General features: G+C 37.7%; 4 protein-coding genes across 7 annotated transcripts; all 4 read left to right on the forward strand.

Annotated features, from left to right (window-relative positions):
* Positions 1-50: 50 nt before the first annotated feature.
* On the forward strand, positions 51-4,457 carry LOC110751463 (ARM repeat superfamily protein). Of its 2 annotated transcripts, none has more exons than XM_021951936.2 (9): positions 51-484; positions 599-943; positions 1,034-1,249; positions 1,495-2,141; positions 2,313-2,409; positions 2,502-2,555; positions 2,642-2,736; positions 3,015-3,205; positions 3,481-4,457. In XM_021951936.2, the coding sequence occupies exons 1-9, from the start codon at positions 218-220 to the stop codon at positions 4,119-4,121; spliced, it is 2,553 nt and encodes an 850-aa protein (XP_021807628.1). In that variant the 5' UTR covers positions 51-217; the 3' UTR covers positions 4,122-4,457. The 2 variants fall into 2 exon arrangements, with proteins under 2 accessions (XP_021807628.1, XP_021807629.1); XM_021951937.2 differs by having other exon boundaries at positions 52-484; positions 3,484-4,457.
* A 180-nt stretch (positions 4,458-4,637) lies between these two features.
* CRR3 (chlororespiratory reduction 3) lies at positions 4,638-6,109 on the forward strand. Of its 3 annotated transcripts, XR_002525858.2 has the most exons (4): positions 4,639-5,028; positions 5,299-5,441; positions 5,576-5,720; positions 5,868-6,109. XR_002525858.2 is itself a non-coding variant. In XM_021951947.2 (3 exons), the coding sequence occupies exons 1-3, from the start codon at positions 4,757-4,759 to the stop codon at positions 5,623-5,625; spliced, it is 465 nt and encodes a 154-aa protein (XP_021807639.1). In that variant the 5' UTR covers positions 4,638-4,756; the 3' UTR covers positions 5,626-5,721. The 3 variants fall into 3 exon arrangements, 2 of the variants coding, with proteins under 2 accessions (XP_021807639.1, XP_021807638.1); XM_021951947.2 differs by lacking the exon at positions 5,868-6,109 and having other exon boundaries at positions 4,638-5,028; positions 5,576-5,721; XM_021951946.2 differs by lacking the exon at positions 5,576-5,720.
* Positions 6,110-6,991: 882 nt separating this feature from the next.
* LOC110751465 (ENTH/ANTH/VHS superfamily protein) lies at positions 6,992-11,887 on the forward strand. The gene is made up of 15 exons (XM_021951939.2): positions 6,992-7,336; positions 7,435-7,504; positions 7,633-7,730; positions 8,417-8,555; positions 8,782-8,909; positions 9,233-9,325; positions 9,442-9,492; positions 9,674-9,739; positions 9,834-9,899; positions 10,044-10,124; positions 10,212-10,292; positions 10,498-10,668; positions 10,796-10,877; positions 10,975-11,096; positions 11,281-11,887. The coding sequence occupies exons 1-15, from the start codon at positions 7,247-7,249 to the stop codon at positions 11,629-11,631; spliced, it is 1,689 nt and encodes a 562-aa protein (XP_021807631.1). The 5' UTR covers positions 6,992-7,246; the 3' UTR covers positions 11,632-11,887.
* A 3,649-nt stretch (positions 11,888-15,536) lies between these two features.
* On the forward strand, positions 15,537-20,163 carry LOC110751462 (myosin-binding protein (Protein of unknown function, DUF593)). The gene is made up of 4 exons (XM_021951935.2): positions 15,537-17,589; positions 17,718-17,906; positions 17,992-19,384; positions 19,488-20,163. The coding sequence occupies exons 1-3, from the start codon at positions 16,188-16,190 to the stop codon at positions 19,353-19,355; spliced, it is 2,955 nt and encodes a 984-aa protein (XP_021807627.2). The 5' UTR covers positions 15,537-16,187; the 3' UTR covers positions 19,356-19,384; positions 19,488-20,163.
* The last annotated feature ends 3,827 nt before the right edge of the window (positions 20,164-23,990 follow it).

Below are 23,990 nucleotides of genomic sequence, written 5' to 3' on the forward strand. Positions count from 1 at the left end.
GATTCACTCAAGTCCATTCGCACAAATTGCATAATATATTTTTTTTGGCAAATAAGGCTAAAAATCATTAGAAACCCCCAATCCAAAAATAAAAAAAATGGAAAACCCCAAAAACCAGACCATCTAAAGATTGAGTCTTGAATGGAACCAACTGGAAAACCTCTTCGAAAACCCGAAAACTGACTGCAACTTCAAATTTCTGTTTCAATCGGCCAAAATGTTGGCATCAGCAGCCCAAGCATCCTTGGCAGTCAAACTACCTCATCTCCTCCAACCCTTACCCTCAATCTCAAACACCCATATGGAAGTCATTTCAGCTGAAACCACAAAACCCAGAAACAGAAGGCCAAGACCCTTCTTTTCTTCAAACCATTTCCAAAGCCTTAACCCCAAATCACGCTCTTTTCGTACAGTCCTCACGAGGGTCAGTGGTAGTGGTGGTGGTGGTGCGGCTGATGCCACCCCACAACAGTATACTCCCACTGTAAGTTCTCATTCTTATACTTTCATTATTATCAGTAATTGTATTTTTGGTGATTAACATATTTCATGAGGAGGAAAAATTGTTAATCTGATTCTTGCCACTTTTTATTTTAAGGATACCGAAGAAATAAAATCTAGTTCTTTGGGTGATGGTTATGTTGCCTTGTTTATTCGGATGCTTGGGCTGGACCATGATTCTCTTGATAGAGAACAGGCAATAGTGGCACTCTGGAAATATTCACTTGGAGGAAAGAAGTATGTTGATGCCATTATGCAGTTTCCTGGCTGCATAAATCTCATTGTAAACTTACTAAGGTCAGACACCAGTTCTACATGTGAAGCTGCTGCTGGTCTTTTGAGATCAATATCTCTAGTTAACGTGTATAGAGATGTGGTAGCACAAAGTGGAGCAATTGAAGAGATCACTGGGTTGCTAAATCGACCTTCTTTGTCTCCTGAGGTATAGGATGGGGTATTTCACCAGTGGAATTGCTTTCCTCATTTTTCTTGATGTAGAAAAGTGAGGTTGGTTGTTATAACATTTCTGCAGGTGAAGGAGCAAGCTATAAGTGCTCTGTGGAACTTGTCTGTGGATGAGAAGTTCAGATTAAAAATTGCAAACAGTGATGTCTTGCCGTTGCTTGTGAAGTCCATGGATGATGAGGACATAAAGTTGAAGGAAGCAGCAGGCGGGGTGCTGGCCAATTTGGCATTAAGCCACGTTAATCACAGCATTATGGTTGAAGCAGGTGTTATACCAAAATTGGTGAGACTTCCTCTACCATTCTTTGTTGCTAGTATGATTTAGTTTTCAAGTTGGATCGAATGGCTTTAGGTAAGTATGATGGTTTTCGTTGTCAATGGTACTTGATATGTAGTAGTCAATTTGGGATTGTCTTGTATGCATCACGTGTTAAACAAAGATTAAGCAATTCAATCTATAAATCATAGTTAGGGATGCCCCCTTTTTTTTATTGCTTGATTATGATATAATTTTCTTTATTAATGCAGGCAAAGCTCTTAAGGACTGACATTGAAGGATCTAAAGTAATTAGAAAGGAGGCAAGAAATGCTCTGTTGGAACTATGTAAGGATGAATATTACAGAATCCTTATTGTAGAGGAAGGTCTGGTTCCAGTCCCCATGATTGGTGCAGCTGCTTATAAGTCCTTCAGACCCGGTTTGTATTCATGGCCGAGATTACCAGATGGTACGGAGATTGAACAGACTTCTAAAACTCCTTCCAGGTTTGGTGCCTCTGAATTACTCCTTGGATTAAATGTTGATGACAAGAATGTAAACATAGAGGAAGCCAAGATGAATGCAATTGTTGGACGGACGCAGCAGCAGTTTCTTGCTCGTATTGGGGCCATTGAGCTGGAAGATGAAAAGAATCAATCTGAAGTAACCACTGGTAAACAACTCACACTTTTGCCATGGATGGATGGTGTGGCTAGATTAGTTTTGATTCTTGGACTTGAAGATGAGTCAGCAATAGCAAGAGCTGCAGAGTCAATTGCTGACACATCTATCAATGAACATATACGGATTGCATTCAAGGAAGCTGGGGCAGTTAAGCCTTTAGTACAGCTTCTAGACAGTAAGAATGATGCTGTCATACTGGCAGTAACTCGAGCTCTAGAGAAGTTGTCTGTCAGGTAATAAATCATTCACAGTTTTCAAGTCTCTGATTCTGGGTTTTTTTGAATGAAACTCAAATATTTTTAAAACCTAAATTAACAGGGTGAACAGTCTTTCAAAATTATACAGAACAATTAATGTTTGACACCATACTTCATGCTAATAGGATCTTGTTTTGCTTGATGCAGCAACGGTGTTTGCCAGATAATTGAAGCTGAAGGTGTTATAGATCCTTTGATTAATGTTTTAAAGCAACCAAAGATCCCTGAAATCTTGATGGAAAAGGTCATTCATTATGTTACTTCTAGTCTATCCACAAATCTTCTGGGAAATGATTCTAGTTTAAGCTGATCATGTGAATAATTGCTGTAATGCAGACCCTTGATATTCTTGCCCGGATCTTAGATCCAAGTAAAGAAATGAAGTCAAAGGTTGGCCAATGGTTTCTTGATAAGATCTTTGAAACCTTTTAGATTTAGTTATCAATTGACTTACCAGATATGTTCATTCATTCCAGTTTTATGATGGACCAGTAAATGGATCAAAAGAGGGGTCGGCTGCAGCGATGACTGCAGATGCAGCTCATAAATGTGTATCAAAAACAAATCCCAGGTTCCATCTCCCCTCCTTTGTATTTTCTGTGTTCTATTTTGTTGCTTAAAATTATTGGAACTTTTCCTTTTCTCCATTATATTATATGTTAAAGGTGAAAGTTTGCTATTATAGCTTCGTGTACTCCATGATAAACCTAGGAAGAATAAAATGAGCAGAATGCAAATGTTTGCCTTCCATATCACCAAATTCTCTGTGTGGTTCATTGTTTTGAGGCCCTGCTTTCCTTATCCTTCTTGAAAAAAAGACCAAGTAAAGTTACAATTCTGTCTGTATAGGGAAAGTGTGCTCGACTTTGGGGTGATTGCTCACCTGGTTGAGATATTGAAGACCCCAACCCCAAGATTACAAAGAAAAGCTACTTCAATCCTCGAGTTCTGTACAGTTATTGACCCAAGGATGGAAACCATCATTTCAGTGGATGTAGAATCTGGTTTGGATGTCGTTTTCCAACAAAAGATTCTTGAAGGTATTGGAAGTTTTTTAATGAATTTCATTTAGAATTTAGCAATGGGCTTGAAAAGCACTAATGTATTGCTTCTTCAGCTTGTAGGCACAAATGCCTCCATTGAGATATGATTACAGTTGTTTTTAAATAAACTTGAAATTGAATATTTGATTTTCATAAAAGATTGCGTGTAAAAGCTGAAATATTGTTTGTCATATGGTACGAAGAAGTAAGAATAGTGCTTGTTTTCAGATTTGATTAACTATACCTTCTTTTTTTTGGCATGCGGTATTTAGCAGACATGGAATCTGAAGTAGTTAATCAGCAGCCAGAAAAATATGCCCTTGAAGTTGAAGAAGCTGGTCTTGCTATATCAGCAGCATCCCGGTTATTTACTAAACTGCTCGACTCTGAGAACTTCTGCCAAAAAATAGATTCCGCCCATTTCACCAAATTGCTCTGCGATATCCTGGAGTCTAATATCCCCCTTAACAACAAAGATTGGGTTGCTGCTTGTTTGGTGAAACTTGGTTCTCTTTCTGGTCCCAGGCTAGGTTTCGAGGACCCAATCAACATGGAAGTAACTCTTTACGAGACCATTCCAAGACTCATGGAGCAGATCAAAACCTCTTTCTCTCCGGAAGCAAAGGAAGCTGCTGTTGTAGAACTCAACAGAATAATCTCCGAAGGGGTGGTTGATTCCACTCGAGCCATTGCTTCCGAGGGAGGCATATTTCCGTTGGTGAAACTGATTGAAGAAGGGAGTGAGAGGGCCATTGATGCATGTTTGGCAATATTGTATAATCTGAGCATGGACAGTGAGAATCATTCGGCTATTGTAGCTGCTGGAGCAGTGCCGGTTTTGAGGAGAATTGTTCTATCACAAAGACCACAGTGGACCCGGGCACTTCGTTTGCTGAGGACTCTACCTACATGAGGAGGCAGTGTCAAACTCTGTACTTACTCTACCTACATGAGGAGGCAGTGTCAAACTCTGTACTTACGACATGATTTTTTGCTTAGAATTTTCCATTTTTGCACTGTTCTGAAGCCACTGAAGAGTGCATACTTCATAGTGATATGTTTGCGCTCAAAAGTTTCATAGATCTGAATGAATCTACCCTTAAATTGATGGGTAAGGTTGACTCACTAAAACTAATCTAATTGTTTTAGTACCAGGGCAGCTGATGATGCCCCTTCATATGCCTAGATTGGAATTCAACTTCTTGTACATGGTATACTGAGCAGATGAATGAAAAGTTTTGTTTGTTAATTTACACCCCAGATGATGATGAGATGATTTGTTTTGAGCCAATTGAGGCTGGTCCATTAAATTCTCCCCACTAAAAAATGTCGCCAAGCTTAAATATTAGGCTAAAACTCTCACTCATTTTGAAGAATTGCTGGCTTTTCCTTTGGTCTGACAACTACGTCAGTTTATAAACAAATGTTTATAAAACTTTGTGTTGTCGTGTCATTCTCATGTTTACATTATTTTAATTTTCTGAAGATATTTATCAGTTGGACCAGGCTAGCTGACATAACGGTGAGAATACCAGACCACCACCCACCATGTCTAGCTTATCCTCTTGCCTTTCCCTAACCAAAAACGTTGTTCATGCTTCCCTTCCCAACAACAACAACAACAACAATGGCTCACCACCACCTCCACCACCTCTCCAAGCCAATCCCACCAAACCTCCATTGCGCAGCAGAAACCAGACCCCAACAATTCTACCAAGAAAGAAGCAGCAAAACCAACCACAACGCAAGCCAAGGCAGCCTTCTGTCAACGAAATCGAACGTGCTATTGGTGCCGGCAGATTTCGTGATGCCGACCCCAGGTTTGCTGTTCCCTGCTCTTACAATTTTGAATCTCAGTATCAACATCATCATCCAAGTGTGAAATGTGACGGTGACCCTGCTGGTCTTGTTCATATATGTATACTTCCACTGTACTTTTAGTTTTGAATTCCGTTTATTGATTGAGATTTATGATGATAAAATGAAAAGGGGTTTTGCTCGTTTTATTTAAAAATGTGTTGAGCTAAGTTTGGGGGTATATCATGAGTTTGTGGTTCTGAAATTTTGAGGTTTCTGATGTACATATTCAGGGATTTGGAAGAACAGAAGAATGCTAAATTCGACATGTCAATGATGAACTTTCCTAGCAAGTTTGAAGGGCCAGTGGAGAAGAAGCTTCGCGAGACAGGAGAGTGGATAACTAATAAAACTGAAAGAGGCTTCCGTTTGTCCGGTAATCATTTTCTTTTCAGCTTGTTTTTGTTAAAATCTATCACCAATGAAGGATGTTTAAGGTAATTATATGAAAGGTTTTCTACTTGATGATGAAGATGACACTGCTTCTACACGCACTTGTTGAAATTTCAGTATCAAACAGTCTAATCATTCAAGTTTTGGCAAAGCCGCACTTAAGTTGATCCTTTTCAGAAAGTCAACAATGGTGGAACCATTGATTGTGTTCTTCTCCTTCGAATTACTAAGCTCACAAAACCACAAAACCATAATGTTGCAAGTGAGTTACCCTTTAAATTAGAGAGACAATGTTAGAATCATTAAATCAATGGACGTAGGTATTGAAAAATACCAATGAATGAATGATGCTGAATCTGGGATTGTCAGCTACTAACTGGAGTTATCTCTTTGTTTTTTGTTTTTGCAGGCAAGAAAATTCTGAAGTTTGTGTTTCTGTGGTTGCTACCGATTTGGAGTTTCTCACTCCTAGTGGCCTCTGGGACCATCAAGCTAAACTCTCCATTTATTAATGACCTCATTATGTGAATAAATTTTACTTCAAATTTTCAACAGTCAATATAAATGCTCTGTGTGTAGATTGGTAGGAGGAGAGCTCTCAGCTGTTTTACAGCATCTTTTCTTCTCAATGAATGAATTATAATTCACCAAGCTCATAATCTCTGACTTGCACCACAAGATTAAAAGGCTTTGATTGCATATAGTCCAACCGACCAGATAGTTCAAGAGACTGGAACAGTTGTTCTTCGTTGATCTAGCTCAAGGATTGATTGATTAAATCAATTTGTTGGTGAGCGCACCACCTACGAATTTTCTTTGGTCAAATATTTTCTTTTGAGTGTTGGAAAATTTATGTTCAACAGTTGTTCTAGATGCAAAATCTTTGGGAACAAAACAGTCTATTCCCGTGGTGTGCGGAAGGGATCCTGTTATGGAAGGATTAAACCAAGCTGGGTGGCATGTGGCAGGAAGAGAGCAAGATGCACGTGCAGACGCTCTGCAGCATCTTTCATTTCAGAGGCTCTCATTTTTCTTGGTCCAGCTATGCCTAAAGCTAAAGCTCTGCTTCTTCTTCATCACCAGCTTCTCAGAAACTACTGTCTGAATATTTTTTTAATAATTTGTTACAAATTACAATATAATATATGAGTTGGATCATATGCACTCAGTCCAGGTCTCATCATTCATGCGTTCATTCTTATTAAATAAATAAAAGGCGCATTCACGACTTGATACAAGTTGACTGAATCAGATAAAAGTTGGAACTACTTAATAATAGAAAGCCTATGATAAAAATAAAATTGTGGTAAATGTGCACTGAGATAAACAAAAATTTATATGAATATTATATAATAAGGAGACATTAATTATAACGAAAGTATATATTCGTTACTTGTAATTGTGGTGAAAGTGGGACACTAATTATATTATATGTGAATGATGACGCACGCACCGAACCGAAAAAAGAAAAAAAAATGGAAAAAACACTCATCTCCTCAAAAAATAAGGCCAAGAATAAAACGGAAAAACTCGAATAAAAGACGACGCCGTATGAGTGCGTCTCTTCTCTTCTACTTTGCAGCCTGTCTTTCTTGAATTCTTTCTTCGCATTCCATCAAGTCCTTTGCTATCCTCTCTCTTCCCCAAAGCATCGGAGCCACAGGGAGAGAGAGAAAAAGAGAGAAACAAGGTCTGAAAGCCAGGTCAGTGCATTCTTCTAGAGAGAGAGAGAAAAAAAGAAAGACCGCGATCTGAGCGGCGAAGCAGTTTAGGTATAGTAGTAGAGAAATGGGGACGCTTCAGACGTGGAGAAAAGCCTACGGGGCTCTCAAAGACACCACCAAAGTCGGCCTTGCCCACGTCAACAGCGATTACGCGGTAACATTCCTTTCTTTTTATCTAATTTATTTTTAAAAAACTTAGATTTTTGATATCTAAATTGGATTTTGATTTTGGATTCTGTGTTCTAAGAATAGGATTTGGATGTTGCTATAGTCAAAGCCACTAACCACGTCGAGTGCCCGCCCAAGGAGAGACATCTCAGAAGTCAGTTCTTTCTTTTCTTTTCTATTTCTGATTTTCAGATCCATTCTTTTGTTCGTTTCATTTATCAAATGGGTCGTTGATTTTTTAGCGAAATATTGATTCTTTTTTTGGGGGTGTATTGGATGCAGAAATCCTGATTGCCACATCGGCAATTAGGCCACGAGCGGATGTTGCTTATTGCATTCATGCTCTTTCAAGAAGATTAAACAAGACCCATAATTGGACGGTATGCCGCTTATCCATTCAATTGCAATGCGATACTTTTCAATTTTGTATTGGACGTTTATTGGACTTAAATGATTTTTTTTTCTTCTTTTGAATTTCAATTGGGTTTTGCTTAATACTATTGTTTAACATGCCATACTATATGAGGTTCTCTGTGTGTGTGCACGTTTCTGTTGATATCATTTGGATTTGCTCGGACTCGTACTTGGTTGCTTTCTTAAACCACGTAGATGTGCCTAAGTTACTCAATGCATGCTATTGTAGTGTTAGACAATGACATTACAGTTGAAGACTGACCTTAGGCTCTGACATATTTACCAGTTGTTGATCCTCTCCTTAGTTTCCATTACTTTCACTAGACTAATTGAGGAGACAAAGTTCATAAGTACTGCGTTTTGTGTGTGCATAGTTGCGATTTATGAAAGATCTGAAGTTTTGTTTAAGCATTTGTGAACTCTATCATGGTCTTCTACTCATCTGGTTCAATTCTGTCTCAAAAACTAAATTCTTCTCAGCATTAGCATCGTGAAGCCAACTGCATGAGATGAAATAACTCTTATTTGACGTTTTCCTTTTAGCAGTATATGGCTCATCATTTTCTTATGGATAAATATGCTTATGTGCGTGTATATATTTATTCTTCCCTGCTAAACTTGCATGTATCATTTCTGTGTTTGGCATTGGCAGGTGGCTTTAAAAACATTGATAGTTATCCATAGGACTTTGCGGGAGGGTGATCCTACTTTCAGAGAAGAACTTCTAAATTTCTCTCAGAGAGGACGAATTCTCCAGCTTTCTAATTTCAAAGACGATTCCAGTCCTATTGGTGAATTTTAAATGCCTTAAATCTCTCTCATTCTTTGTCCTTCTCATCTGCGTGTCATTATGAGCTATGAGTTGCAGTACTTGAAATTATGACGTTGCTTTTGAACTCCAAATTGAAGAAACACAAACACATCTTTTACTAGAACATGATGATTTTGAACACAAACACATCTATAGCTCAACAATAACTAATTGATGATTATGGCATTGCTTTTCCTCCTCTGCAGCTTGGGATTGCTCTGCCTGGGTGCGTACTTATGCATTGTTTTTGGAGGAACGACTTGAATGCTTTAGGGTTCTGAAGTATGACATTGAAGCTGAACGTCTTCCAAGGCCTGCCCAGGGGCAGGAGAAGGTACTTACCAAATAATTCGTCATACCTTTTTCTGGATAATAAGGACAAAGCACTATAGCAGCATTTTTTTATAGAAAGAACAACTGAGTGACAAATATGAATTCAAAAGTAGAACATGATTTTGCATTACCTTCAGATTGATCTCTGTTTATTAATTATCAACTTTTAAGTTGTCTCATAAACCTTTATTTTTTCCACAGTCCATTACTAATATGGATTAGATGATGACTCCTAGGTTCAGATGCTTTCTTTTTCCTTACAAAATGATCATTATTTCTTACGATTCACCATATATTTCCTTTTCTTTTCTTATATACTTACAGGGTTACAGTAGAACCCGGGAATTGGATAGCGAGGAACTCTTGGAGCAGTTGCCTGCTCTACAACAGCTGCTGTATCGCCTTATTGGTTGCCGGGTAGCATATCGGGAACTTGCTATTTATCTTTTTCATCCAAACATGTGTACAAATCTTGTTTTTATCCTAGTAATATATTTGTGCAAAATAATTTATGTTGCTTTCTGACTTTACAGCCAGAAGGAGTAGCTGGCGTCAACTACGTTATACAGTATGCGCTGGCCCTGGTATGACCTGCAAGTCCAGTTTTGTTTTATTTTCTCCCAGATATGAAAATGTTATTTAGATTGTTAATGGAGTATCAAAAAGAGAGCTTTAGTCATTAAGCTGTTAAAGCCAGTTTAACAAATAACAGACAAAGGGCTATATTTGATTTTATATCTTACCTTTTTTACCCTGTATTTTCAGGTACTGAAAGAGAGCTTTAAAATTTATTGTGCTGTCAATGATGGAATTATAAATCTTGTTGATAAGGTAAATCAGTTATATCATTCATGCAAATACTATGTTAACAATTGCTATTTGTTTCTCGAATTTGCCTGCTGTAAGAAGTCTGCTTTTGTTGCAGTTTTTTGAGATGCCAAGACATGAAGCAGTTAAAGCCCTTGATGTTTATAAACGAGCTGGTCAGCAGGTTAAGATCTGCAATAATTTTGGTCTCACTTATGAATTGATTATTTTTATTGATTGCATTAGCAGCATCAGTTATTGATGATCTAAGGTCAAGTGGCTTAGGCTAATGCTGCTCTATTAAAGACATCTTTGGTCTTTGATGCAGGCTGCAGGTCTCTCTGATTTTTATGAAGTTTGCAAAAGATTGGAACTTGCTAGGAATTTCCAGTTTCCCGTTTTGAGAGAGGTCTTACAGGGATCCAATGTATTTGTTTTAATTCCTTTTTTGCAAGTTTCTCAGTTTATACTAATTACTTTGTTGTCACTTTTTCAGCCTCCACAATCCTTCCTCACAACAATGGAAGAGTATATAAGAGAGGCACCACGGGCTGTTACAGTTCCACATGAGCCATTGGTTGGTATTCTTTCTTTTTCTTTTTTCTTCTTTTCTTGATCCGAGATACCTTGTCGCCAAAATCTATTTCAAATTTGTCATCTTTGACTTAAGTTTTGACCACTTACGTAGATTTTCTAGCGTTCTGAGTTTTGACCACTTAAGTTCGTTTATCAATGGAAATTTCTTTTGATATAGATAATTAATATCTGGTCGTTGTGAACAGCTTCAGTTGACATATAGACCAGAAGAGCCTTCTGAAGACACAAAGTTATCTAGTGATGAATCTGAGCCAGCACCTCTAGACATTGTACCTGTGTCAAATGTTGAGACTGCAACTCCTTCCCCACCTCCACCTCCTCCTCCTCAAAGTAGCCAGGACACAGGAGATTTACTGGTACATTATCAGTTCTTTCTTTTAAGCTTTTACTCTGTTTTTGTTTCTTTTTATTCTACAAAGCTTCTTACTCTATATCTGTTTTTCCAATTTGTTCGCCCCAATAAATCTCCTTTTGTGGGTTCAGGGTTTGGATTATACTGCAGCTGATGTATCTGTGATGGAGGAAAGAAATGCTTTGGCTTTAGCCATAGTTTCATCCGAAACTGGTAACATTTTGTTTCATTATTTCTCTTCACTTTTCAAATAATGCCACCCTGACATCTGACTCTGGTGGCTTGTATTTTCTCCCACTTTTATTTGCAGATGCAGCTCCAACATTCAATTCTAGTGCTGTGCAGCCAAAAGATTTTGATCCTACTGGTTGGGAACTTGCCCTGGTTACCACTCCAAGTAACAACATTTCATCAGTTAACGAGAGGCAATTGGTAGGCCCATGATCATCAGTTAACCATGCATTTAAAATTTTCAGTTTTTATCCTTCATTATTTCTGTTGTCCATGATCATTGTAATAAAAAAAATACATGTCACTAACCGTATGAAGTACAGATATCTTCTCACTATTTGATAATGGCTTGCAATCTGATTAATTCATGTTTTCCGTCTGTCAGGCTGGTGGGTTAGACTCACTTACTCTGAACAGCTTATACGATGAAGGAGCATATAGGGCTGCTCAGCAACCTGTTTATGGAGCACCGGCCCCGAATCCGTTTGAGGTCCAAGACCCATTTGCTTTGTCAAACAATGTTGCTCCCCCACCTGGAGTTCAAATGGCTGCAATGGCTCAACAACAGTCCAACCCCTTTGGTCCTTTCCAACCAACCTACCAGCCGCAGCAGCAGAATGTGATGATGGGGCCAACAAATCCTTTTGGTGATACCGGGTTTGGGGCATTTCCTGCACATCCTCCTGCTCCTCACCCACAAACTAGCAACCCATTTGGAAGCACGGGCCTGCTGTGATTGACACATGCGCTTGATGATTTATATATATAAGAAGAAAAGAAAGTGTTGATCCACGCGATGAAGTTGGTTGGTTTTGGTGTATTTTGGTGAGTATAGCAAAGTGGGTTTTGGGTTTTGGTATTGTTCGGAATGAACATAAGTTTGGTGTAAAAGTCGGCGAGTGAATAGCGAAGAATGTAATAATTAGTTGATACGTTTTAGAAATTCTTGTAATTTTGTTTTATCAAAAGAAAAAGTTATGTAATTTTTGAAATTCTCCTCTCTCGTGCATGGGATAGTGTATGTATGTGATGCTTTAACAATTTCTGGAATGGAAACTTGGATAAGAAAAGAGATAAATATTTATCAAACAGGCCATCCATATCCTTGTATTTAATAATCATCAGGTGGCCAGGGAACAACTTGACCCATACTTTTGCTCCGTTTGTGCAAACGGGCATAATAGGGCTCCTTTGCATGTTCATTCCATTCCATTTCCATGGAAGAAGGAAAAGCAAAACCAATGACACAATTTGGATTTGATTTAAATTTAAGTTTTGATGGGTCAAGAAACCCTACAACTACAATAGGTAGGGTCCATGGGAAATGGGGGCTGCTTGGAATTTGTTGTAAAACAAGTTAGCAGAGAGGGACAGAGGGGAGGGTGGTATCTTACCGGGCGGCTTTCAATGTATTAATTGGTCTACTTACTTTTGGCTTTTGGTTTTGGTTTTGGTTTTGGTTGGATACCTAATGTTATGTCCCCTTGAATCCTTTTGAATTTCTTTATTCACAATTTAGCAGATTCATGGTTGGTCCTGACTCCTGATGCTGCTGGCTGACCCTGATGACTGACTATGCAAATAGTGTCCAAATTAAAGAATCATAATTCAATGAACTTGGTTTTGTTTTGTTTTTTACTTTTTCGGGTAACGAACATTATCAAAACCAGTTGATGTTTACTTTTGGCTCAAGTAAGTAGTCCTCCAAGATATGTAAATTTTGGGCAGGCAGGCTCACGATGTCTACGATGACTTAGTAGTGCGCATGAAAGATGAAACGTGCGTAAAGGAAGTGGCTTGACATATCATATATCTCATCAGTTCTTCTTGTGCATTTGCATGCTTAATACTATAAGGGCAAGCAGCAGGGGCATAAGTTAACCCACCACTTAGCATTATAGTTTGATTTGGATTCTGCATTATGTGCGCCGCGTGTGGGGAATTAATAAAAGCCAAAGAACTTAAGGGCAGAAAGTTATAAAGGAGAAAGAAATTAAGGGAAGGGAGAGGGTGAAAGAGAGCTTGCAGCAGAGCAGGCTGCACAAAAGCAAAAGAAAAAATAGAGAAGGGTAGGGTAGGGGGCCATACAAACTGTCCCACATTTTGAAACACACTCAAACACACCATCATTACCATCACAACCCCAAACACAATAAAATACACTCCCATTTATGTTGATTCCCTTTCTTTTCTTTTCCATCTTCTTTTCTTCTTTGTTTAACACTTGCGAGTGGTATCCCATGATTTGTGTGTGCACAGCTGTTGTGTTTTACCTATCTAAATTATTATTTGCTTTCTTGTGTTGTTAATCATAGGATCCGAGGCCCTAATTAACCACAAACCCTACAACTCATATCATTCTCATCGCACCGTACGTACCTTTAGCTTTGGTTAATTAACCAAGAATATATATATAAGTCTGGAATGTTTGCTCAAACTTAATAAGAAAGATTATGTGATGTTTCAAATGTGTGGTTTGGTTGGAACATGAACAAAGGAACCAAACCAAACCAACATTCTCATGGCCGGTTCATTCAGACAGACAACATATTCCTAAGAATAATTAACAGAAACTTATAAAGTGATCAAGTAATTGTGCGTGTAAACAGAAAAGGCATATAATCTTGGAAATCTTGGAAAGATCATTCATATGCCTGTTGGAGGCTAACAGAGTATGAACACATACATATATCATATGTATGATGTTTTTTCAGCACCCGTGTTGGTTTTGTAAATGAAAGCACATGATGCAGTGCAGAGTCAAATTCTGCCACTTCGTGTAGGGCCATAGTTTTGGGGGGCCAAATGATGACATACACATACAAACCTCTTTCTCTTTGTTGATCATTCTTTCATTCAATGCAAAAGCTGATCACTCTTAGATCTATGTGGATCTAAAAACCCAAACTTAAAGATGCCTTTAATTTAATTTCTTTTAATTCCACCACCACGAACAAATTACAATTGTTAATCAATCCACAATAAAGTACGGGAACCAAAGAAACAGCAGGTTTTGTAAATTCTCTCTGTATAGGGAATTATTGGGACACACACACAAATGATATCATGGAGTTCGAAACCTGAGACGACTTGTCTACAAGTCAATGCTGTATTGCTCATTAAAATTGAGGTTTAAGAGATATCATTGGCAATGGCCAATGGGCAATATATTATTGCACTTAGGGCCCCTTGTATAATTAATGTAAAAGATTAAGCAAAATACTTTGTCAATTAATATATATAATTAGATCTTTCCGTAACGTTAGATGATGTCTTTGTAACCACGCAAGTTATGTACATGATGCCCACGGGTCCCTCCTCTAAATATTTCAACATAGGGATGTGTGGCTGGCTGACCTAATTGCCTGCCTAAGTCGTCAAATTTGAATTCTTTGATGATATAAGAATTCATTAGGAGCTATCTTGGCGCATTATTTTCTTTTTCAACTAATTTTAATTACTTCCTAAACAAATGTGATTATGGGATTTGAATTTATGGAACAACTTTAATTATTGGTTTGAGAATTTAAAGAATCAAATATGTAAATCTTGAGCTTCTATCTACGTATTCTATACATTGTATTTTTCCTGTTTATACTGACACTATATACGTTGTGGTAATTACTTTTGTGGGTCTTAGATTAATATTTGTCCTTTTGGTCAAAAATTTAAAGAGTAATAAAGGAAAAGGGAAGCTTGTAATCAACTTTTGAAACAAAGTTTGACTTTGCAGTATTACCAAGAAACCTAACTTTTGCTTTATAATTTGTTTGTAATTGTAATAACAAATCATTTTATTCTTAACAACAAACCACTGTCAATTAGAATGGTATATATAGTTATATTCATATTAGTTATGATTAATGACAGTTTAGTATCGTATGGTTGCACTTGTATCGTAAGTCATATTAAAGAAACGTATAATTATGCTCAAGTTTTTAAATCCTATGTGAAGTTGACAGTTTGCAATTGCATGCATTCTTTTCGCCTTCTAATATAAAGGCTATATACAAACTCTGCAAGAACCACAGTAAAAAGGCAACTAGCTAGCTAGGTTAAACCGGGTCTCTCATATTATCATGTGGCAGGCAGGTAGCTGGCAGCATCGGGATCGACTGAATATCATTGGTAGGGCCAAAGATGAAACATTAAGAATTCACGATATAAACTTGACCAAAGCAAAAGCAATTTGGACTGTTTCACAATCACAAGCTTGGTTTTGGTTCCTTCCTTTCAAAAAGATGGAATTGATACACTGCATCACTGTTGATATTTTTATTACGTACAGTACAGAAACTAGTTTTCATTTTTTCTTTTTGGGTAAGTATCGAATTAATACTGATAAGAAAATCTATTTCAAAAAGAAATTATTCTTTTATAGAATGAGAAGAAATGAAATGAAATGGAGCGGAATTGGAAAGCAGTGCCAACTTGCAACTTGCAAGGCAAGTACTTTTACTTAAAATACTTTCAAAAAAAATAGCTTGCAGGTACACAAAAAATGAAGAGTTTTTGTAGGAAAAAGGGTCATTGTGGGAGATAAGAGTTGCATTATGAAGTGGAGCATCTGGATCCATAATGTGACCCACACCTTACTTTGAGAGTGGTCCACCAACTCAACTCAATGGTGTGGTTGATGGGCCACCCCATTTTTGTTGCCCTAATTCTAAATACAAAAGAAATGGGAGGAGCTGTCAAGGGGAAGGCGCCTAAGAAAGATATCGGTGCTGCTGGGATTCATTTCATACCAAGTGAGAATTTTACTGCAAAACCCCAAATTATGATAAAGAAATGAAAGAAAGCTTGCATATTTTAATGCAAAGTAGAAACCATATCTCATTTCATTTCTAGAGCAATCTATCCAAGACTAGTAGTATTAGTATCAGTGACATTTATCATTCGTTTTGTGTAATCTATTACTTGTTGAATGCCTAATTGCCAATGCTTTGCTTAATTCTGTCAAAAAAGTATTTTATATAGATAAAATACTTCAAAAACATTCTTTAATTTTCTTCGACTCAATCCATTTTTTATTTTATTTTCCCTTTTTATCTGCTCTGAGTCTTCTCTTGTTGGTTGCCATTTCCAAATTCCATTTCAAACCGCCTTCCCACAGTCTAAATAAAAACCACTTCCTCATCTACTACTATTTCCTATTTGATCTCTCTCTCTCTCTCTCTCTCTCTCTCTCTCCCACTGAAGAGCTCCATATCTGATTCTCCATATTTCTTTTTGTTCTCTCTCTCTCTCTCTCTCTCTCTCTGTGTATATACCAAGAACAGAGCCTCATCAATGGCTGCCAACAAGTTTGCGACCATGTTGCACAGAAACACCAACAAGATCACTCTTATTCTCGTCTATACACTCCTTGAATGGATTCTGATCATCCTTCTTCTTCTCAATTCACTGTTTTCTTATCTAATTAAAAAATTCGCTGATTACTTTGGCCTTAAAACACCCTGCCTCTGGTGTTCTAGGCTTGATCATATCTTAGAACCCGGAAAGAACAAGAATTCTCATAGAGATCTTGTGTGTGAAACACACGCCAATGAAATATCCAAACTGGGTTATTGCTCAAATCATCAGAAACTAGCTGAATCGCAAGACATGTGTGAAGATTGCTCATCGCAGCCAGATTGTGAAGAATGGTCAAAGAAGTTCGCTTTCTTTCCATGGATGAAGCAAATTGGTGTGATTCAGGGTGGCGATGAAAAAGTCATTGAGAATGGGGATGAAAATTTGAACTGTTCCTGCTGTGGCATGAAGTTGAATAAATTCTACCCTCCGTGTATTCTAATTAAGCCTTCTTGGGAGGTTTTGGATTACACCCAAAAACAGAGTTTGACTATGGAAGCAGGGGTTGATGCTCAAACTGAAGAAGGTGATCACTCAGATCAAAGCAGATCGGATTTCATAATCGATCAACATGAAGATGAAGAGGCTATTGAAGAAAACAGGGAAGACAATACGATTTTTGATGTTGATGGAGGCTGTAAAAGAAGAGAAGACGAGGCAGAGGAGCATTCTGCTTGTTCTGTATGTGACTATGGCTGCAAGGAAATTGTTGCCAATGAAGATGACAAAGTGGACAGGGTTATAGAAGAACAAGAACCCATCAAAGAGGCTAACTTGAATGTTTCAATGGATGATCAACCACGTGATCACCAGACTTTCATTCAGGCCAGTTGTGATAAGGGTTTATCTCCTGAAATTCTGCCTCAGCATCTGGAGTTCTACATTGATCAAGATGATTGTCGACTGGTTCTGGTTGATTTGAGTGATTCTCCCACCACCACTGAAAACCAAAGTCACAAAAAGTACAAGGTGGAAGACCAAGGAAACGGTAGTTATGAAGATGTTATACTGGATTTTGGCACGTGTTTCGAGGCACAAGCCAAACCGGTCGTGGAGAGTTGGCGCAGTTCAGAAGAGTCAGTGACATTGCTTTCATTCCATGAGAGTAAGGAGGAGAGCAGGGCTTCAGTTCTTGATTCAGAGGATTTGGGTGAGAATAGGAGCTCCTCCTCGGTCCTTCAAGGAGAAGGAGGTATAGCAAAGGAGGAAAATGAACCAGTTGCTACTACTCAAGCAACACAAACCTCATCTCATGAGAATAATGATGATGATGATGATGATGATGGCCAATCTACTGCAGCTATAGCAAGAGATGACATTGATTCAGATGTTCATCAAGGTACACATGCCAAATTTGTTTCACTTATAATTTTGTGCTCCTGTTCAAATTAATTTATATTCAGTGTTTGTTTCTGTTTGTTTCTTGAATTTGGATGAGAAAATCTTAATGTTGCCCCACGTATGCAGCTTTTGAGGATGATGTCTATAGGCATAACGACGAGATTGATGCGGAGGTCTCAATAGGGACAGAAATTCCTGATCAGGAACCGATTGATGAAATTCAATTAGCTCAAGAATTTCTGCATTCCTCCTATCCATGTGCACAGGAAGACCCTTCTACAAGTTGTGCCAATCTTCATGCTTGTGATCATCATGGTAAGCCTCACCTTCTTTCCGCACCACATTCCCAATCTTGAATCCTAATCATGTCTGATAATCTTTTACTTTCTTTCATTATTAGATTCTGGGCAAGCAGAGGAAGAGTTACTAGAATTTAAAACCTTTTCAGCTGAAACGGGCGAGGAAGCAAAAGAAAATCATTTCTCATTAGGTTCAGAATTTAATGAGATTGAGGAAGAGAAAGTCCCCGATACACCTACTTCTGTAGACAGTCTCCATCAGTTGCATAAGGAATTGCTACTCTTTGAGAGAAGAGAAGTGGGAACAGAAGAGTCATTGGATGGAAGTGTCCTAAGCGATATTGAAGGTGGTGATGGAGTCATGACTATTGAGAAATTAAAAACAGTGTTGAGAGCTGAACGGAAGGCTTTGAATGAACTATATGCAGAACTTGAAGAAGAGAGGAGTGCTTCTGCAGTGGCAGCCAGCCAGACAATGGCAATGATAAATAGGCTACAGGAAGAAAAAGCAGCAATGCAGATGGAAGCTCTGCAGTACCAGAGAATGATGGAAGAGCAGTCTGAGTACGACCAGGAAGCTATGCAGCTCTTGAATGAACTTATGGTAAAAAGGGAAAAAGAAAAGCAAGAAGTTGAAAGGGAGCTGGAAATATGTCGAAAGAAGGTCCAGGATTATGAGGCCAAAGAGAAAATGATGATTTTGAGGAGAATGAAAGATGGCAGCACAAGAAGTAGGAGTTCATCGGATCCTTGTAGCAATGCTGAGGATAGTGATGGGCTATCTATTGATTTGAATAATGAATCCAAGGAAGAAGATAGCCGTGAAGAAGGAAGCAATCAAAACACCCCGACTGATGCAGTTCTGTATCTGGAGGAATCTTTGGCTAGCTTTGAGGAAGAGAAGTTATCCATTCTAGACCAGCTCAAGGAATTGGAAGAGAAACTTTTGACCTTAAGTGATGAAGAGGAAGAACATTTTCAGAATATTAAACCAATCAAGCATTTCCTTTCAGAGAATGGAAATGGCTACCATGAAAAATTAGATGTTAGCAGTGAAGAAAACGGCGTTGCAAATGGCCATTCCAAAGAAATGAATGGAAAGCATAACATCAAGGGCTCAAAGGGAAAGAGACTTCTTCCACTTTTTGATGCCATTGAAGCAGAAGCTGAAGATGGGGAATTGGAATTGAATGGAGATACAGGAGGGTATGATTCTTTTGCATCACAAGACTTTGTCATAAAATTTGAAGAAGAAAACAAGAAATTTGCCATTGAGGAGGAGGTTGGTCATGTGTATGAGAGACTGCAAGCGCTTGAAGCAGATAGGGAGTTTCTAAAGCATTGCATTAGCTCCTTGAGGAAAGGAGATAAGGGATTAGTTCTTCTCCAAGAGATTTTGGAACATCTTCGTGATCTGAGAAGTGTGGAACTCCGTCTGAGGACAACGGGAGACAGCATCCTATAATGGCTATCTATGCATCCAAGACTTCATAGGTAAAATCACAAGCCTTCAGCTCTAAAGTTTGAAAGTTTCTACTAGAATTTGACTGGAACTGCATTTGTTATAGTTTATATTCTGTGTGCTTTGGAAATGCAGGTGTTCCGTTCGGGTTAAAACAGCTGCAGATATAGGAAGAATACCAATGCCATGGTGTTCTGATGTTACTTGATACAGAAGGCAAATATAATTATGCAGTTTCAACAATTTCAAGGGGGGAAATTCCCTGGATGGAGAGGGAGGCTCCTGGCAATAGCATGGTCTGTTTGGTGATCATGGTGGACTTCAAATTCAAGTCTGCCAATTTTTATTTTTATTTTTATTTTTTACTGGTTTTGTGTCAAAGTAGGCCCAAATTTTTTGTGGGCTGCGCCCATCAAGACCTTTTGAAGGAAAAAGGGGGATGATAAGCCTATGTGTGTGTAGGATAGTGAGGTGAAGCCACCCTGTCAATTGTATGTTGTGATGATATGAGAAAAGGCCTGGCTTGCAAAGCTGGCAAGATCCAACAGAGATTCCAGTGCCAGGTACATAGAGCATTAGTTTATTAGACAGTTAGAATTACTTAGGACACTTTTTTTCTTTCTTTATGGTAAGTTCTGTTTGTGGGAAAGGAAAGGTAGGGGATGACTAATCCCTATATCTTTCTCAACTTTTGCATCATTTGATCATATGGGATTTGTTTATTATGTTTTGAGGGACAAAGAAGTTGAGTTACTAGTTGTATATTACATGTATCCATCTGTAAGTACATAAAAAAGTGAGTGTTTGTTTATACTGTCTTGGAGTTGCCTTGTATTGTATTCTTTCTTTGTTTTGTATTTGATGCCTGCGTCTCTGATGGATGTGTTGAATTGTTATACAATTTAGAAGACAAGAGAAAGAAAGAAAGAAAGAAAGAAAGATTGCTTTCAATATAATGGATTTTTCTTTAAGCATAAAACAACTCTTGATAGCTGTCAGAAGAAAACCGATAAAATAAGATGATTGCTAAAGCACAAAAGTCGGTGGCCTAACAGCTAATAAGGGAGAGAGGATTAGTCATAGGCTCATAGCCATAGGTAGTAGTATTATCTAATAATTATCATTAATTTTGGATTGAGGCATTAAGGAATCGTTTAGTACGGCAGATTGTCATGAACTTGACTAAATACTGGGACTGTCATGGATTGGCTTGGCCTGTTATAAGTTGGATAACACTTGTATTACTTTTGATGTATGTTTGATTGGACTATGACTAAATTTTTAAAAAAATATTTTTTCGAAAAGTAAGTTTTTTTTAGTGACAAGTAAGTTTTTAAAATATTTTTTTGACTTTTCTTCTCTCTCTTTCCCCTTCTTCCTCTTCTTCCTCGTCTTTCTCTCTAATTCTCTTTCATCTTCTTTCTCTATGCATCCATTTCATCTTCTTCTTCTCTGCATCTATTTCATCTTCTTCGGGTTAATGACCTAAATGGTCCACAAACTATTGCCCCAGTATCATTTTGGTCCACTAACTAAAATTTTCAATTCAAACGTCCTTAAACTTTCATAATGTACCAATATGGTCCATCCGTTACAGATTCCGTGACTTCTGATCACGCGATGGCCACGTGACTGAGTTTTTGAAGGGTATATACGACTTTTTGCGAAGCTAACACAAAACTCCCCGGTTATTGATTTCAATGGTCCCCCAACTATTGCTCCAGTATCATTGTGGTCCCCAAAACTCCCATTTTCTTCTTCTTCCTCCTCCCTCCCAACTGCCACTAAATTGTTGCAAGATTCACTGTTAGCAATTCAGCAAGTTTCAATCTTTATGTCGGCCATGGATGATGGCATTCCAAGCTTCACAAACATACACGAATCACATAAAATCCTTGGGCGGAAGCCGTAAAAGAATGTCGAACACAAGCTCCGGTGGAATGTATGGGGTGGTTGTTGAAAGCTTGGGTTTAGGGTTAGAATTTGGGGCCATTTCAATTTGTGCATCAATGGATTCAACACTCAACATACTCTCAGAGTTTAAAAAAAAAAAATCTAATTTCTTAACAGCTCTCCACCTATAACAAGAACCCTAACAATCAAATTCAATTTATTTTATTTATAAATAAAGAAGAAAAGAAATTAAGCACAATAACAAATTGGTACATTATGAAACGTTTAAGGACGTTTGAATTGAAAATTTTAGTTGGTGGACCAAAATGATACTGGGGCAATAGTTTGGAGACCATTTAGGTCATTAACCCATCTTCTTCTCTATCCTCTCTCCTCTTCTTCCGTCTACTTTTCTCTTTATCTTTTTTCTAAAATTTTCTCTTCTTCCTCTGCTTTTCTGTCTTCTCCTTCTTCTTTTTTCAAAAATTTTATCTTCTTTCCTCTTCCTCTTCTATTTTGTCTACTCCTTCTTGGGTGGTTGTGTTTGGTGGTTGTGGCTGGTAGTCGTGTTTGGTGGTTGTGGCTGCCAATTGGAGGGTCGGTGGTTATGGGGAGCTTGGGAGGGGTTGGTTGCGCTTGGGTCGGGACTGTTAGTCCCTCCTCTCCAAACGGGTTTCACTAAGAACTCTTAAGAAGGTATTTTTGGTGGGGCCTGTATTAATTAATCTCACTTAAAATTAGAACTGGGTGAAACAAACGTGGGATAAAATCTTAGCCAAGTCAGTCCATGCATGCACGGTGTAACAAATAAGCCCTAATGGTATTATTGAAGGGGGAATTTTAGCAACCTTTTCTCTATTTTTTTTTTTTTTGGACTTTCTCCCTTCTCTTCATAACATGTGTCACTTTCTCTACACTTAAAAAAATGTCATTAATACATTAGACAATATATCTTTTGTTTCCCAAATTTCCCCTTATTAAATGCATTGGACAAACAAACTTTTATTTCCACCTTTGTTAAAAAATTAAGGGAGAATTTTAACATCTTCTACAAAATTAACGTCAATTTTTTTTAATAAAAAAAATATGTTTACTCTTTTATTGGTGAGGGAAGGGGGATGGATTTTTGGGTATGAAATGGAGGAGAGAGAGTGAGAGTACAGTTCACGGTGGGGTTTTTGATTGGAGAGGAAAGGTGATGATTGGGTAGGGATGGGGGCCGCTGTTTTGCCCCAGGGAGGGGATTGGGTTTTGAGTTTTCTTTTTCTTTTTTCTGTTTCTTTTTATCATTTAACTTTTTTAATCAATTAGAATGTTCATTAATTTAAAAAAATATTTATATGTATTTTTTTAAAATTCCATAATTTTTAACGGTTTTATTGTAAAACTTATTTTTGGAATCAAAAAAAGTTTTTTTTTAAAAGGGAAGTATACTTCGTTTTTATTTTCAAATATTTATTTAGTTAAACTTTTAGTGTTTATTTTTTAAATGTAATTGTTTAGGTTGCTAGCATTATAAAGCTTGCAAACGAGGACTGATTAGCAAGTAAATCAAAGAACACTAGCTAGCTCGCAGCGTATGAATCAAAATCAGATAATTTTGATTAACCATTACCCTAACTGTTTTTTCCCACGTGCATTACTGGGTTTATATATATATATATATACATTATTTTTTTTCTGATGTGCATCACATGATGACAGCCTTTCTTTTCATTGCTTAAAAAGAATGTCCTCACTATTTTTTTGGTGGAAGCAGCTTTGCTCTGCTTATATATTATACATACCTGGTTTTGACTTTCGGCTCGCAGTTTGATTAATGATATTCGAGCTTAGAATAGAGATGTCCTAATCATGATTCATACCTGAGCATATCTTTCGGAAAATGAATTCTTTGATCTAATCTCAGCCAGCAATGGCATGCGCTACTGTGGGACCTGCAGAAAGCTCATCTATGCACGAGAATATAATTTTGGGAGCAATATTTGAAAGAAATTAGTGGATATTGTAACCCTCCTTGATCTGGATGGTGTGACTAAAAGATTGACAAACTCCAAATATTAAAAAGAGGAGAGAGGAGGAAATGTAGATTTAGATGTTGCAATTGCAAGGGTATTATTACATATGAAACTGAAAGGGCTCATGACTCAAATAGCATATTTGATAGAAACAAACTTTCGCGACATTGATAGGTTGTTTTTGCATGCGCACCATGTAGAAGGTCCTCTACTCCTTGATGCTGCATATAGTCCATATATAGGGTTATGATTAATATTCATGTCATGACCTTGACCTTGACATTGTCCAATTCACAATAGCTGGATGGTACTTTTTTGGTCTTTGGGACTATGGTCTATGGGGCTCGATCGAAAAATATCCAATAAGAACAAGGCACGCGCATGGGGTCTCTTTCCAAAATTTGATTTCAAGAAAACTTTGGAGCTCAGCCGTCATGGTCAAGTTTTCTCATTACTCTACTCGTTACGATTTCTATGTGTAAGGACCAAGTAGCGGTAGTAACTTGAAGGCGAAGCTACCCCAACCCCACCATATTAATTACAATTTAATTCAAGCAAAAATTAAGAGGTTGGTTCTCTAGTCAAAATTATAAATGTTTAGGAGATTAGTTGAACCTACTGAAATGCTCAAATTCTTCAAAAATGAGATGAAAATGTTTTGTATATAATGAGATTGAAAAATTAAAGAAAAGATAAACGCAAGTGAAAAAGAGAAGCCGGCAATAAC

This window comes from Prunus avium, chromosome 1, assembly GCF_965620075.1.
Source record: "Prunus avium chromosome 1, drPruAviu1.hap1.1, whole genome shotgun sequence".
In the NCBI taxonomy this organism is placed as follows: domain Eukaryota; kingdom Viridiplantae; phylum Streptophyta; class Magnoliopsida; order Rosales; family Rosaceae; genus Prunus; species Prunus avium.